The following is a 14381-nucleotide window of genomic DNA, read 5'->3' as shown; positions in this document are numbered from 1 at the left end:
TTGCAGCAGCTGTAAGAGGACTTGCAAGTCCTTCATCGTGGCTGCTGGGCCTGTAGTTCATCAGTGCTGCCGATGCTCCATGAACCTGGGGTACGCTCTGTTTCTTTCAGCATACTTGCAAGTGTCCTGCACATGGACTTAAGGCCATGGCTGAGCAGCGCACAGTCTCTCATGATTGTTGGACTCCTTTCCTTCCCCAGTGCTACAGTGATCAGTGGCTGGGAAGATAAGTTCGGATTGCGCAGCACAGCCAGCATCAGGCTATGGCACTGCATTTGCAGACACCGGAATTACAGGAGGCCCACAAGACCTCACGGTCATGAAAGCATTTGGTCTTTACACTATCTAGTTTTCTTAACAGAGAGGAATTGCTATGGTGGGAGCTAACACTCATTAAGGCAGGTGTACTAATGCACCTGTTTCCGGCCTGGAACAAGGCCTGCATAAGAGAACGCTACAAAGAGCCTCATTGTGAATGACTACCCAGAGTATTGCTGTCCCCACTGAAATGCCCCATGTGCATGCACAGTGTGAGTCACCTTGATCCACTTTCAAAAGAAGTGCAGAGATTACACAGGCCCCAGAAGCCAGTGCTCCCCTTTCCAGAGCTCAGCTCGCAGGGGCACCAGAGCACCCTGCAAAACGCTTGCTGTACACAGGCTGCTTTTCCAGAATGAGGTGCCTCTAGCTAGACTGTGCAATTTGCCTGTCATACCTTTCAGATTTATATTTCTGAGGTCAAATCAAAATTCATCCTAATTACAGGCAGGTAGGTAAAGTAGCTACTATATATTTTTGAGTTACTAGTTACTGGCTTTGATTCACTCTTTGTGGATTCTGCTGTCTTGCTGGCTCTTAAATAAAATATTTGCACAGCTTTGTATAACCTAAGTGGTTGGTTTTTTTTGTTGATGTTGTTTTTTTTTGGGGGGGGGGTGAGTTTATGGTTTTTTGGTTGGTTGGTTTTGGTTTTTAGCTAATTTTCTGCCCTGATTCTGCAAAGAAATGCTATGCTCAATTTCAGCTGAATGCACAACCATTGTGATGGTTTAATATATGTGGATATATGCAAGTTTGGCAAAACAGCTCTGTCTATGCACAAGGCAGATTTAACTATGAATTTGTGCAGTTTTCAGAGTGCTCATGTGACCTGACCTGTAACAGACAAGGGTTGTCGCTTGCATTTCAGGAGATCTTCTGCAGTGTTATAAGTACCATTGATATATATAAATATTAGGAATCAATAAACAGTCACAAAATTCACCAGAACCAAGGAGTCTCCAGGGCTATTTGCTTATCTAAATGAAAGATTAACAAGGAAAAATCACATACTTGGTTATTAAAAGCAGATTCAGCTGGAAATGACTAAACAGAGATTAGGCTACACACATATTTGTGGAGACCATCACTGAGTGGTTAGGGCTATGCCAGCGTCAGAAAAGACAGGACAGAAACTGATGAAAAAAAAAAAAAAGCAAAACAAGAGGAAATAATTACTGAAGTGATTTGTAATTGATCCCAGTAAATTTTTCTGCAGAGTGCTGGTTAAGTGTCTGTCCCTGAAGCGGTGTACCCTGAAAAAGTGTAGAGCACATGCGCAAAACTCTACTGGTGCATGACCTGCCTGCAGCCTGATGCAGACACAAGTTTGTCAGTGCAGTGATGCTTGAGTCCATGCCTTAGTCAAGCAGCTATTTGTCAGTCCTCCTTTGTAACTCTGGCTGGTCCAGGAACAGGCAACTGTTTGCCCGTCTAGGTTTGGACTCTGTCCACAGAAACAGACCTCTGGGCAATCCTAGTACCAGAACAAGGCAGTACCAAAGAAACACTGAAGCCATTACCAAGTTTCTTCTTCCACTGGGAAGAGACAAAGGCCAATTGCTGAAACTACAGAAGAGGGAGATGAAGAGGTATGCAACAAAAGACCTGCAGGGGAGAGCAGCTGAGAAAGAGGAACAGATGGTAGTGCAGGGGCTAGCAAGGGCTGGTGGGGTACAGAGGGCAACCAACTGCCTTACTGGTAGCAATGCGTCCTGCAGAGTGTGGCCACCTCTTTTGCTGCACTGTGCAAGGGCTGGCTTCACTGTATTTGGAGAATCAGAATCAAAGTCTCACCAAATGGTTTGGGTTGGAAGGAACATTAAAGATCATTTAATTTCCGCCACCCCACCCCTTCCACCCCCCCTGCCATGGGCAGGGACACCTCCCAGTAGGCCAGATTGCTCAAAGCCCCATCCAGCCTGGCCTTAAACACTTCCAGTGATGGGGCATCCATAGATTCTCTGGGCAACCCGTTCCAGTGCCTCATCACTTTCAGAGCAAAGAACTTCTTCATAATGTCTAATCTAAATCTACCCTCTTTTAGTTTAAAGCCGTTCCCCCTTGTCCTGTCACTGCACTGCCAGATAGAGTCCCTCTCCAGTTTTTCTGTAGCCCCCTTTAGGTACTGGAATACCTCTGTGAGGTCTACCTGGAGCCTTCTTTTCTCCAGGCTGAACAACACCAACACCCTCAGCCTGTCTTCATAGGAGAGGTGCTCCAGACCCTTGATCATCTTTGTGGCCCTCCTCTGGACTTGCTTCAACAGGTCCATGTCCTTCTTGTGCTGGGGGCCCCAGAGCTGAACACAGCACTCCAGATGGGGTCTCACAAGAGCAGAACAGAGGGGGAGAGTCACCTCCCTCGACCTGCTGGCTACACTGCTTTTGATGCAGCCCTGGATACAGATGGCTTTCTGGGCTGCAAGAGGTCCTTCTCCTCAGGGCTGCTCTCAATCCATTCTGCACCCAGCCTGTATTTGTGCTTAGGGTTGCCCTGGCCCAGATGCAGGACCTCGCACTTGGAACATGAAGTGCTGAGCTGTGTGCTCATGCTTTGTTCCTGAGAGGCTCCACGTACCACAAGGGGTGGGGTTAGGGGGGCTGCATGATGTTGGATCATCTAGAAAAGGACTGGAGTCACGCAGAGAGAGGAGAAGGGCATAGCAATAGCAGTAGAAACCCACTGATCCCATTGCACTGTGTCCTTCCCCTATCTGGCCAGGTTTTCATCCTTATGTAACTGAGTCTACCTCTGCCTCCAGAGCCACATTTTTTTTCTCTCTTGGCAGCAGACTTCCACCATGCCCTCCCCTGAACCCCACTGCAGTGTGCAGGATGTCAGGTAGAGCTCCGGTTGCATCATCTTCAGGGTTGTTGCTAGGCAGAACAGGCAGCAGCATCCTTGAAGCCTCCTGACACCACTTTTAACTCTGTCAGGGCTGCAGCATGGTAAGAGCTGGGGGAAGCAAGAAAGGTACCCATACATGCTTGGAGAGGGCATGACTGAGCTTCTGAATGTTGCTCATGTCAGGCTTCAGCAAAAAGGAGAGAAGAAACAATCCAGAACCGTGAGGCTCTTGACAGAAGAGAATCCAGCCAGCTTCCACACAAGACATTTCTCTGTCAAATGTTTTTGAAAGGCACTATTCCACGGCCAAAGCCCCCAGCATGGCTACTGTGGGAGGCCTGCCAGCCAGCCTGGGACTGGGGTCTCTGCCCAGACCCACTGGCTGCAACCCACCATCTCCTAGCTTGTCTCCAGCACCGGAGTCCCTGGCCCCCATCACCCCCATTGCAGCACTGTGGCCAACAGCAGGTCATGACTCCCCAGCAGCATCACCCAGCCCCAGGGCTGGGCTAGAGAGCACACACACTGTTAACACCTGGGAAGGTGCAGCCTTATTGCTGGTGGAGCAGTGGGCGTGTGCTGAATGCAGGTGGTCATCTCTCCTCCCACACAGGAGCAGAGTATGAACAGACAAAAATCATAGTGACCGCTGGCCTCTGCAATGGTGTCAGCAGTCCATTTGCCAGGGGATTAGCAGGATGCCTCTTGCCCCTGACCAACTTTTTGATCTCCAGCCATTTGCTGCCAGGGTGGCAGGGAGCAGCCCTTGGAAGACAGGGAGGGTGCAGATGCCTCTTACTTACCCCAAGCACGTAGCAGGCAAAGGACGGGAAAGCACAGATTTTACATCTCTTAGGAAAAAAAAGGCCTTCTGGGAATGGTGTCATAATATATATATATGTATATATAAAATATATTCAGCCTATGGACAAAGATGTTCCCTGTGTGTAAGTGATGCCACAAACTACTTTCTCAGCTGGTGCACTGGGAGCCCAGGGCCTTTGAGGTGAGCAGGACATACTAATTCTGTCTGGAGGCTTCAGGGTCCAACACTTCTCTCTTGGTTCATTACAAGATGCTAGGGCTTGGAATACTGGGGTCTGCTTTGTGGGATTCTTCCCCTTTGAGGACAGAGGGAAGTGATGCAGAAAAGTGGTGGCCCAGGGCCTCCAGGAAGCAAAATTTTGTCCCTCTGTAGGCTACCCCCAGAAAGAGTTAATGTGCAGGCATGTTTCAGGTGTTTGAAATGAATGAAGTTACAGTGGGGAGGAGAGGGCATTTTTGGGTGGAGAGAGCAGCCCTCTCTGTGAGCCAATGGCTAACGGCTTCTGACCCAACGCCCAGTTTGGGGGCTTATTTCATGAGCAAGAATTTGCTGGGATTTCTTCTTGAGAGGATTTGTCTTGGATGAAAAGTAGGGACTGGACCTCTAAGCTTGTTGGTGCCTCCCTGTCTGTGCTGTAGCAGGTAAAGTACTATCTGGTATCTTGCTTCTTTCAGGGGGAGTAGTGGGTTTTTCCCTCCCTGCCTACGCTGAAGGCATCCGTTCTGCCTGCATATGCAGTTCCCATTCACATAAGAACCATGTGTGACTCTGCTGGGTTTTGCACTGTGCACTGGGACTCAGCCCTAATGTTGAAATGAGATATATTGCTCATTTCTCTGCTCAGTTTTTGTGCAGTCCTGCTGTGTAGTCCTTCCTCTACCTTTCTTTTGGTGCAAAGGAGACCCAGAAGGTGTTAATAGCAGGGACCTGAAGTCTTCCTTTGTCACCACCACCCTGTTATGATAATCTCAGTCACTTTAAATAAGTTAAGGAAGCACTGCTGGTAGAGTAACTGTAGCAGCATGGGGCATCTCTAGGTTCAAACCTCACTGAAGCAATGAGATATTTGTTCAGGTGGCAAATCTTGCCAGAACCAGTTAATATTATAATCCCTCCACCTCAGTGTCTGCAGCAAGGACAGGGTAGCCAGATCCCTTGTCTGTTGTGCCCTGAGTATCTGAGAGCATGGCATCTAACAGTGCGTGGGCTAAGTAACTGCCATCAGGAAAGGGCTACAGTTCAGTGAACTGTCTTTCAGTGGAGCAGAGAAATAGAGCAGTACAGAGACAGAGCATGAGCTGCTGATGGCGAGATTAGGAGACATTGTGCTGGTGTCAGTGAGAAAGGGCTTGGTGGCTCTAGAGGTATCTGCATGCATTCTCTCTAACCTTCTCGAGGTAGAAACTCTGGAGTCAGCTCCAGTTCTTAAGTAAGGAATTTGCTGGCTGGGACTGGCCTGTGCTTTGGGTATACATGCTCAGGTGTGTAAGCCACTTTCATGCATGCTTTTTGAGGTCTAGAAGGCAGCTGTTTCTCTGCTGTGGCTTGCTTGTTAGCCAGCCTCAGGCAGGGCTACAGGCCCTTTGCCTAGTATGGTGTCACTACCAAGATTTCCCTCTTGACCCAACCGGTCTTGCTCCGTTTTCTAAGCACAGCCCTTTAATCTGGAGTCGTTGGACTGGACTGTTGCTCCCTGTTGCTCTGCTGACAGAGACAACTGTCTGTAGCTAATACCTTATCACTGCCAAGTGTATCCTGATAACATGGGATCAGAGCTACCTTTCTGATATCTAAAGTTAGGTATTAACAGTCTGTGGACTGGAGGAACATTCTGGATGTCACACACACACACACACACACACACACACACAGAGTGGGCTGATCCTTGTAGTTACCGCTTGAGGTCTGGTCCGGGGGGACACAACACAACAGCTGGCCCTCCTGTCAGTGGAACACTGAATCTGAAGCCACAAAATGACTGTAGTGTGCTGCTAACTCCTAGCTGATGGATTTAGCGAGGGTCGCTCCTCCACAGCACAGCAAGTGCAGCCATGCAAAGAAGTGGTGTGGCTACTCCAGAGTGCTGCCTTTGTCTTTCCCACTCCATTGTACTCATTTACATGTTCAGTTTCACTCCATCCTGGCCCTGAGAACAGCTCTACTTCCTGTTGGTGACTGATTTGTCCATGGGTAGTAGGTAAGTTCTGCAGCTTTCAGAAGTTTTGCTTTTGGAGAGTCATGGGCACTCTTCCAGGTAGGCAGAGCTTTTGTCTGGCATATGTTAACTAAGTTAAGGCAATCCATCTACCACTGACAGTTTTCAGGATGGACTCGTACCTGATCCAAGTGAACGGCCCTGGAGATCATGCCCCTCTGCTGGATGTTCAGCTCAAGACCAATGGAAACAGCATGTCACTGGGGAAGGCGAAGGGCCGGAAGCCAAGATGGGCTGTCAGGGCTTCTGAAATGTCAAAGAAGACTTTCAATCCTGTCCGAGCCATTGTAGACAGCATGAAGGTGGAGCCCAACCCAAAGAAAGCTATGATTTCCTTGTCTTTAGGTAAGCACAGTGCTATTGCTGAAGACTCCGAGCAGTGGGGTGGGCTATGGGGGCTAGCAGATTGCAGGACTCTGAAGCACAAAGCTTGTGGAACCACACAGGGATATGGAAGGTTACCACACAGCTCTGTGCCTGCCACAGACCAGTGAGAACTTTTTTTCCCCATTGATTTTTTACTATTTTTCAATCTTTGAAAAGGAGACCCGACGGTCTTTGGAAATCTTCCCACAAATGATGAGGTCACACGGGCTGTGAAAGAGGTTTTGGACACAGGACGTTACAATGGCTATGCTCCATCTGTTGGTAAGTTGACAGAGCTACTCCTATGAGAGTGGGATGAAGGTACATGTGAGGTCCTACCCTACAGCAAGTATGTAGAGCCTACAGATGTCCACAGTAGCACCCTGCAGCTGCTCTCACCAGTAGTCCCAGGAGCACACAAACATACATCCCCCAAGATGCCATTAGTGCCCTTTCCTGCATGATCTGTTTGAGAGGGCATCATATAAGTGCTTTCCCTGAAACACCAACAAGGTCCAGTGCCTCACAATAGCTGTGTTTGTTCCCCATGCCATTTGAGCTGGCAGGGTTTCAGGAATCCAGAAGGCCAAAGGACTGTGTCTCCCTGCCATGGACTGCAGCCAGTTTGCTTCTGGTATGCCCTGACCAGGACTCCCTTTGCATTCCTTGCCTTCGCAGAGAACATGAGCCTTGTTTGCACTTAATGCAAACAGCATGTACAGAGCATAGATCACTCCTGCCTCACAGGACGCTCTCCGCGTGGTGACAGTGAGGGACCTGGTACAGGGAGGGCTGCCCTTGTGCCACCACTGAACAGTGAAGGTCATGTAACAGCATTTGGCTTTCTGCTGGGGCGCAGCAGCTCCCTAACTACATTCTACCCATCTTCAGAGAGTTCCATGTTTGAGAGTTTCAAGAGACTTTCTTGCGTTTGACACACCTGGTCCAGACATGGGGCTGCATTGCACCTGGCCTGAGGCAGGATGGTCTCTGCCACCTTGGGACAATGTCACTAACAAATGGGCTTGCCCTGTCTAGACAGGCAGCTATGAGCCTTTTCCTGGCAAGAAAACTGAAATGTTCTGTAAAAGCCTGCCTGCCATGTTTTGTTCTTCTCTCCCCAGGCTACCAGTCCTGCCGGGAAGCAGTGGCTGCATATTACAACTGTCCAGAAGCACCACTGGAGGCCCAGGTACTGGTGCCCGGTTGAGGAATTCCCACTGCAGTGCAGGCAGGGTGCTGCTGTCTGTGTCTAGCCCATGCAGCATGGGGACCCTGCCCCAGCTCTGTCCCTCCCATGCCCAAATGTGGGACAGAAGGGTACCTCGTGGCCTTGTCCTACGCTGGCCTGCTGCTCCCATCCCTTGCCCTGGACACTTCTCTTTGGAGGAGGCTGAGCTCTCCAGTTGTTGGAGGTTCCCTGCCTTCAGTCAGGCTCCACACTAGTCTTTTTGGTTGAGAAGCTCTCCCCTGGCAGAGCCTGGGCACTCCTGTGTGGCTGGAAATCCTCAGAGTGTCTGTGCTTTCCACTCACTCCTGTGTGCTGTTTGCAGGATGTCATCTTAACAAGTGGCTGCAGCCAGGCAATAGAGCTTGCCTTGGCAGTGCTGGCTAACCCGGGCCAGAACATCCTGGTGCCACGGCCTGGCTTCTCCCTCTACAAGACTCTGGCACTATCTATGGGAATTGAAGTTAAACTTTACAACCTCTTGGTAAGTGGGGACAGGTCTGGAAAGGGCAGCTGTGACACCTCTGCCTCTCCTTTTTAAATAAAGAAATAAAAACACTTTCTCTGCTTGGGAAGTGAAACAAAAGAATAACCTTGTCTCTGACTGGGAAGTGGCTAAAGATGGACTGAGCACCCCTGGGCACCTTGTCGCACCTCTGTGTAAGCATGTATGATTCTTCCACTGCGCTTCCCCTTTTCTTCCCTTCATTAGCCAGAGAAGTCCTGGGAAATTGATTTGAAGCACTTGGAGTCCCTGGTGGATGAGAAAACAGCTTGCCTGATTGTGAACAACCCATCAAACCCCTGTGGTTCTGTGTTCAGCAAGAGCCACCTCCAGAAGATCCTGGCAGGTGAGACTGCTTGCATGTAGCTGGAGTATGAATGCAGTCTAGCGTCTGCCCACAGTGCCTGTGCCTTGATCACTGTTTCTGCAGGGCTGTGGTGGTTGCCCTGCTATGTGACAGCACTGTAGGGAAGCAGTGCTGTGGTCCTGGGGGCAGCCTCTTTCTTCATGACTGACTGCAGACCATGAAGCAGGGCTTGCTCAGTGTGAAGGGTTTGCCTTATGTGGGCAAGAACATGTAGAGTGTGTCTTGGTCTTTCTCAAATGCCCTGTATGACTTGGACTGCTCATTTCCCCACTCTTGCTCCACAGGAGTGTGATCACAGGGAGCATTACAGCTCCTGAGCACTGGCCTGTCAGTGCAGGGGGCTGTACTACCTACACCTGCAGGTTAGAGCAGAAGTAGGCTCATCCAGGACAAGGTGCTCCAAGTGAACTCCTTGCTGTAGGCGGAAGATAGGACCTGCTGCCCCGGTACTAAGGGCTCTGAGGGAGCCCTGCCGGGCCCTGTAGGAAAGGGCAAGTCTCCTCTTATGGAGGATGCAGGATGACCAGGCTGAATGCCCTCTCTCCCACAGTGGCATCAAGACAGTGTGTTCCCATCCTTGCTGATGAAATCTATGGAGACATGGTGAGTGCCTATTGCAGTCTGTTGCATCCCTATGCTACCTGTCCTTTCTGATGCACTTTCCCTTCAGCCCGGGGCAGTGAGCTCTCAGGAGGTGAGCAACAGCTTCACTCCCCTGTACTGTGTGTGAGTCCACACCTGGAGCTCCCAGTCCTGTAAAGTGCAGTTCTGAGAGTACCTCTCATGTCCAGCTCCTTTTTCTCTTTCCAAATATTTCACTCCGATGTGAATGCACTTACAGTCTTCATACCCTTGAAGCTGGGAGCTTTCATCATCATTTCCTATCGCTTTACCACCTCCTTTCTTGTTGTGCCTTGTGCACAAGCCCCAGTTTTCCCAATGAGAGATGGGAACAACCCTAACAAAGCCTCCTGTCACAGGTGTTTGCTGACTGCAAATATGAACCCATTGCAACTCTCAGCACCAATGTGCCCATCTTGTCCTGTGGTGGCTTGGCAAAGCGATGGCTTGTCCCTGGCTGGCGGATGGGCTGGATCCTAATCCATGACAGGAGAGACATCTTCGGTAATGAGGTGAGAACTTCCAAGTGTCACTGTCATGGCAACAGACTTGCAGTGTATTCAGTGTGTGAATCACCAGGGCTTTGACTGATATAGGCATGTAATCCCCTTTTGCTGTCATGTGGGTTGCTCACTTGTTTTTCTGCACATGCTGGCTGCTCATGTCCATTCCTTAGTCCACCTGCTCCCATATATTGCCTTTTACCTGTCTTACTTGTTTCTGCTGCCTTCTCTCAAACAGCTCCACTGTGTACTGTTAGCATTGCATGGTTTATCCAGTATGTGGGGTCTGTGTGCTCTAATAATTTTTCCCTTAAAAGTGGGACCAAAGCACCATGCATTGTAGCCAGTGTGTTATCTATCGCTTCATCTGTGTTACAAGAGCAACCACCTACTGCAGTGCCCCTTCCACCTAGAGGGCTTTCGTCATGAGAAGAGAGAGAAGAGAGCAGCAACTGAGTGAACAGAAGAGCTAAAGTTGTTTTCTCCTAACTGGCTTCAAAACTGTGGATTGTGGACCAAAACCTAATGCACATGCAAAGTGGCTTTTGGAGCAGCTCTGTCTCTATTTAGCAAGAATATTAGCTATATTCAAGCATGTTTTGAGTCTGATTAGGAAGATCAGAAGGATGTTTCCGCTGGCATTACAAATCCCAACTGGGGACCAGAGAATGACACTGTAAATAGTCTGCAGATACCCATAATGTAATCAAGCAAATATTCTTGAGTACTCTATATGCTTACTGAAGAGAACAACGTTAACAGCTGTAGAAATGCAGACAACAGGCCTTGGAACTGTCTCTTTTCTTCAAAAAAGCACACTCTGAGTTGCAAATATCACCATGTTTCTTTCAGATCAGGGATGGCCTTCTTAGGCTGAGTCAGAGGATCCTAGGACCATGTACAATTGTCCAAGGAGCACTGGAGCGTATCTTGCACCAGACGCCCCCTGAGTTCTACCACAACACCCTCAGCATCCTCAAGGTAAACAGGCTGTCACAGGACATCAGTTTGTTCATGTGTTGTTTGTGGTGGGGGAAATAAATCTCTCTAGCCTATCCTCATGGCAGGAATATTGGCTATGAAAAGTTTCAGGAAGCCCAGCCCTGCAGCTAGAGCTGTGACCTGAGTGGTAAGGCATTCAGCCCTGACTTGCTGAGCTCAGCTCGGTGTACTCAAGGCCATGATCACCCATGTTGTTTGCATTCCTTGCCCCTTTATTTGCCGTGGGCAAACCCGTTTATAGTCCTGATCCAGAGCTTGGCTTCCATTTGCTGATCAGCTTCCTGGAATTTCTCCTGTTCTTGAACTTTCTTCTTTCTGCTTTTCAGTCCAACGCTGACCTTTGTTATGCTGCCCTATCAGCTATCCCAGGCCTGCAGCCTGTCCGGCCTGCTGGAGCCATGTACCTCATGGTAAGTGAGGAGAGTGAAATGCTGTTTTCTGACCATCATTGGTCACCCTAAGTCTCTCTGCTGTAGCTGTCAATGGCTTCAGATTAGTGCTTAGCACCAGGTCCCCACTACCATGCATCTTCACATTTCCCAGAACAGTGGAAACATCCCTTGGTCATTTTAGAAGGCTACTGTATATTGTTTACTTCTCACACAGTAGAGGCTGGTACATTTAACCTGCTTGTACCTGTGGAGCACTCGGTGAATTGTATATTGCAAAACAATGTTGTTTTTATCTGGATTTGAAGCCAGCTGCCAATGAAAAGCCTCTATATCACAAATCAGGTTATCATACCTGCTGTTAAAGGTGTAGTCTTCCTCCCACATGGCTGTCTTCTGCCTATGCTGTTGCCTATTCTTCCGCCTTTTCATGTATGTTAATTTTTTTTAACTCTATGGTGTAGTGAAATTTCCTTTCTAATCTCAACAAGCTCAACTTACATACTTAAGTCTCAGGTTTAGCACATCTTAATCTTTTTTTGGTCTCATAATGTTTTGTTTTTTTCCACAACTTTAAAAAAAAAAAAAAAAAGGTGGATCCAGAAGTGGAAAATACTGCAATGTCAGTCTCACCCAAGTTCAATAGAAAAATCTATATCAGTAGACCTTGTTTCCAACCTTACCCAGAGCTACACAGGTCATTCTTTTTATGATGTTTGTGTAGAGGCATAGTTCTAAGACTCACCCATGCCTCTAGTACTCCTGCAGTATTTGAACACTTATTCCAAAAGAAATCACCTAGTAAAAATTTTTCTTCCACTGGCTCTTCCAGAACTTCTGCATGCAAATTATTTCTCAACTGCTTTTAATTTATAATATCTTAATGAGATGTCTACAATTATCTCTGGTTTAAAAACAAAAGGACAGGATCTCACCGTCCTTATTTGATAAGGGGACAGCCTCCTTCTTTCCTAATACAGAAGTAGTTATTGAACATTTCCTTTCTTCTTAGCATTCCAGACATTACCTTTTTTTAATCTTAAAACTCATTAATTTGTCTTCTATCTCTTTCTTACCTTACAGATTTCTTGGATGACAAAATTACTAATAGATATTGGATAGACTTTTCTCACACTTCTCTCTTATCTGGATTTATCCGTTCTCATTTCTAATGGGTTCCTGTACCTGTGTTATTCAGCTTTTGACTAAAGCTGCCCTTAACAGAAATGCCAGCTTAGGCAGTTTGGTTTACTTTTACTTTACTTATTAAAAAACCCCCAGTTTTCACTTATATATATTTGTTTGTGTCTTGCATTCCAGTCAGCCCAAATAATGAGCAAAAATCCCTGAGGGCAGGCAGCTGCACTTGGCTGGGAAACTGTTGGGCAATGTGGGTAAGCAGGGGACACTGCAGATAGTTTTGCCTTTGGTTGCCACGTTCCATCCCTCTGCTGCAGGTTGAAATTGAGATGGAGCATTTCCCTGAGTTTGAAAATGATGTGGAGTTCACTGAGCGGCTCATCTCGGAGCAGTCTGTGTTCTGCCTGCCGGCCTCAGTAAGTCTGACACTGAGAGTGCCATGGATGTGTGGGGCCTAATGACAGGGATAGAAGCAAATAGCAAACTGCAGCCCTAAGTTCTGGGGACAGTTTGTAAATTCTGTATGCAATGTCCATGGTCTGTCATGCTCTAAGTGCAGTGTGTAAGGATGGGGACTGGAGATATCTGGCTTACTAACAGCCCTTGGTCAAGCTCTCAGGATCTTCGCAGCTCCAAATTTGCTCTGTATTTCTGATGTTGGCAGAGCTGTATCCCTGGAACGAATGTACCCCCATACCTCCTTGCTGAAGCCACTCCCTCAGAGACTCAGGACTGTTCCCACCCATCTTCCTTTGTATGCCCCATTTACAGTCTCCCAAGCCTCTAGGCACCGGGCATAATTCTCAGCCTGTAGTCTGTCCCTCTGCCTATCTCCTTCCTACTCCACTTTCTACACTGAATCCAGACAGGCCCCAGACATTCTCCAGCCTTATCCTTCCCTAAGCCTTTGAGGAGGAGGGAGGCATCCCTAGCTCCTTCCAGACCATTCCCTAGGTCTTACACAGTCCATGCAGTCCTTTGGTCTGTGACCCCTACAGCATTATGTCTGCACTGAGAAGTTCCCCAGATGGAGCTGGGAGACCTATTTGAAATGGAACAACCAGTCTAAGAGAGCAAGAGCCTGGCCTTACTGTCCTCAGTCAGTGTCCTACACTGACCATTTTCATTTGTTATGACACAACATGTGGCCCCAAGGCAGGGCACTGAGACACCAGCATTATCCCAGATAATCTGCCAGTTTTATCCTTTATCATTTCAGTGCTTTGAGTACCCAAATTTCTTCCGTGTGGTGATCACTGTACCTGAGATGATGATCTTGGAGGCCTGCAGTCGCATCCAGGAGTTCTGCGAGATGCACTACCAGGGTGCTGAGGGGGCCCAGGATTTGGAGTGTGACAAGTAGCCACAGCCAGCCTCCTGCCTCTGCCTGGCTAGATCTTGTGTGAAGCAGCAGGCAGGGCTGTGTCCGGCCAGCCCCACAACCCCCTGCCTGTAGGCAGCTGCTGTCCTGCTGCTTCACTTTTTTTTTTTTTTTTTTTTTGCTTCACAGACCCCCTAAGCACCATGGAAAGAAGCAGACACTTCTCTCTCTTCCACTGCAGCTCCCACACCCTCTGGCATCTGGTGTCTGTGGTCTCCATATACTCAGTATCTGCACCCCACAGTGGTCTGTGCTGCCCATGAACAAGCTGCAGGCAGGGGCATGTGGCTGATCCTGCACCAGGACCCGCAGCCTATGGCCCTGTGTGGCCAGTAGCTCCCGTGCTGCCTGCACTCCCACTCTGGGGCAGGAGATGGTCGTGGTCTCAGAGGACAAGAGACATTCACCCACCTCTCACCTGTCTTAACTTAGGAGGTCAGAGCTCTTTATACCAAGCCCTTTGTGCAACAAAGGGAGTAAGTTATTTTGACTTTTTCTTTTTTATTAATAAATGTTTTGAGATGGCAGGCCCCATGGTGTGCTCCTACTTGCTTGGCTGGTGGTACCCCATGCTCACCTCTGTCCCTACAGCTGTCCGGCTGGGGCCTGCCCAGCCATCAGCAGGGGCACAGGAAGAGCCCTTTGCACCTCAGTTGTGCTCAGCAGATAG

The 14381-nt window shown here is 48.5% G+C and overlaps 1 protein-coding gene across 2 annotated transcripts; it reads left to right on the top strand.

Moving 5' to 3' along the window:
* The first annotated feature begins 4474 nt into the window (after positions 1 to 4474).
* On the top strand, positions 4475 to 14241 carry TAT (tyrosine aminotransferase). Of its 2 annotated transcripts, none has more exons than XM_013197663.3 (12): positions 4475 to 4635; positions 6312 to 6554; positions 6753 to 6857; positions 7700 to 7767; positions 8129 to 8287; positions 8516 to 8654; positions 9226 to 9278; positions 9656 to 9808; positions 10652 to 10780; positions 11128 to 11211; positions 12648 to 12746; positions 13550 to 14241. In XM_013197663.3, the coding sequence occupies exons 2-12, from the start codon at positions 6320 to 6322 to the stop codon at positions 13691 to 13693; spliced, it is 1368 nt and encodes a 455-aa protein (XP_013053117.2). In that variant the 5' UTR covers positions 4475 to 4635; positions 6312 to 6319; the 3' UTR covers positions 13694 to 14241. The 2 variants fall into 2 exon arrangements, with proteins under 2 accessions (XP_013053117.2, XP_066860475.1); XM_067004374.1 differs by lacking the exon at positions 4475 to 4635 and adding an exon at positions 4670 to 6191.
* Positions 14242 to 14381: the final 140 nt, after the last annotated feature.

Source organism: Anser cygnoides, chromosome 12 (genome assembly GCF_040182565.1).
Source record: "Anser cygnoides isolate HZ-2024a breed goose chromosome 12, Taihu_goose_T2T_genome, whole genome shotgun sequence".
Lineage (NCBI taxonomy): Eukaryota > Metazoa > Chordata > Aves > Anseriformes > Anatidae > Anser > Anser cygnoides.
Note: the sequence above shows the minus strand (reverse complement) of the source record. Positions and strands in the feature narration are given on the sequence as shown.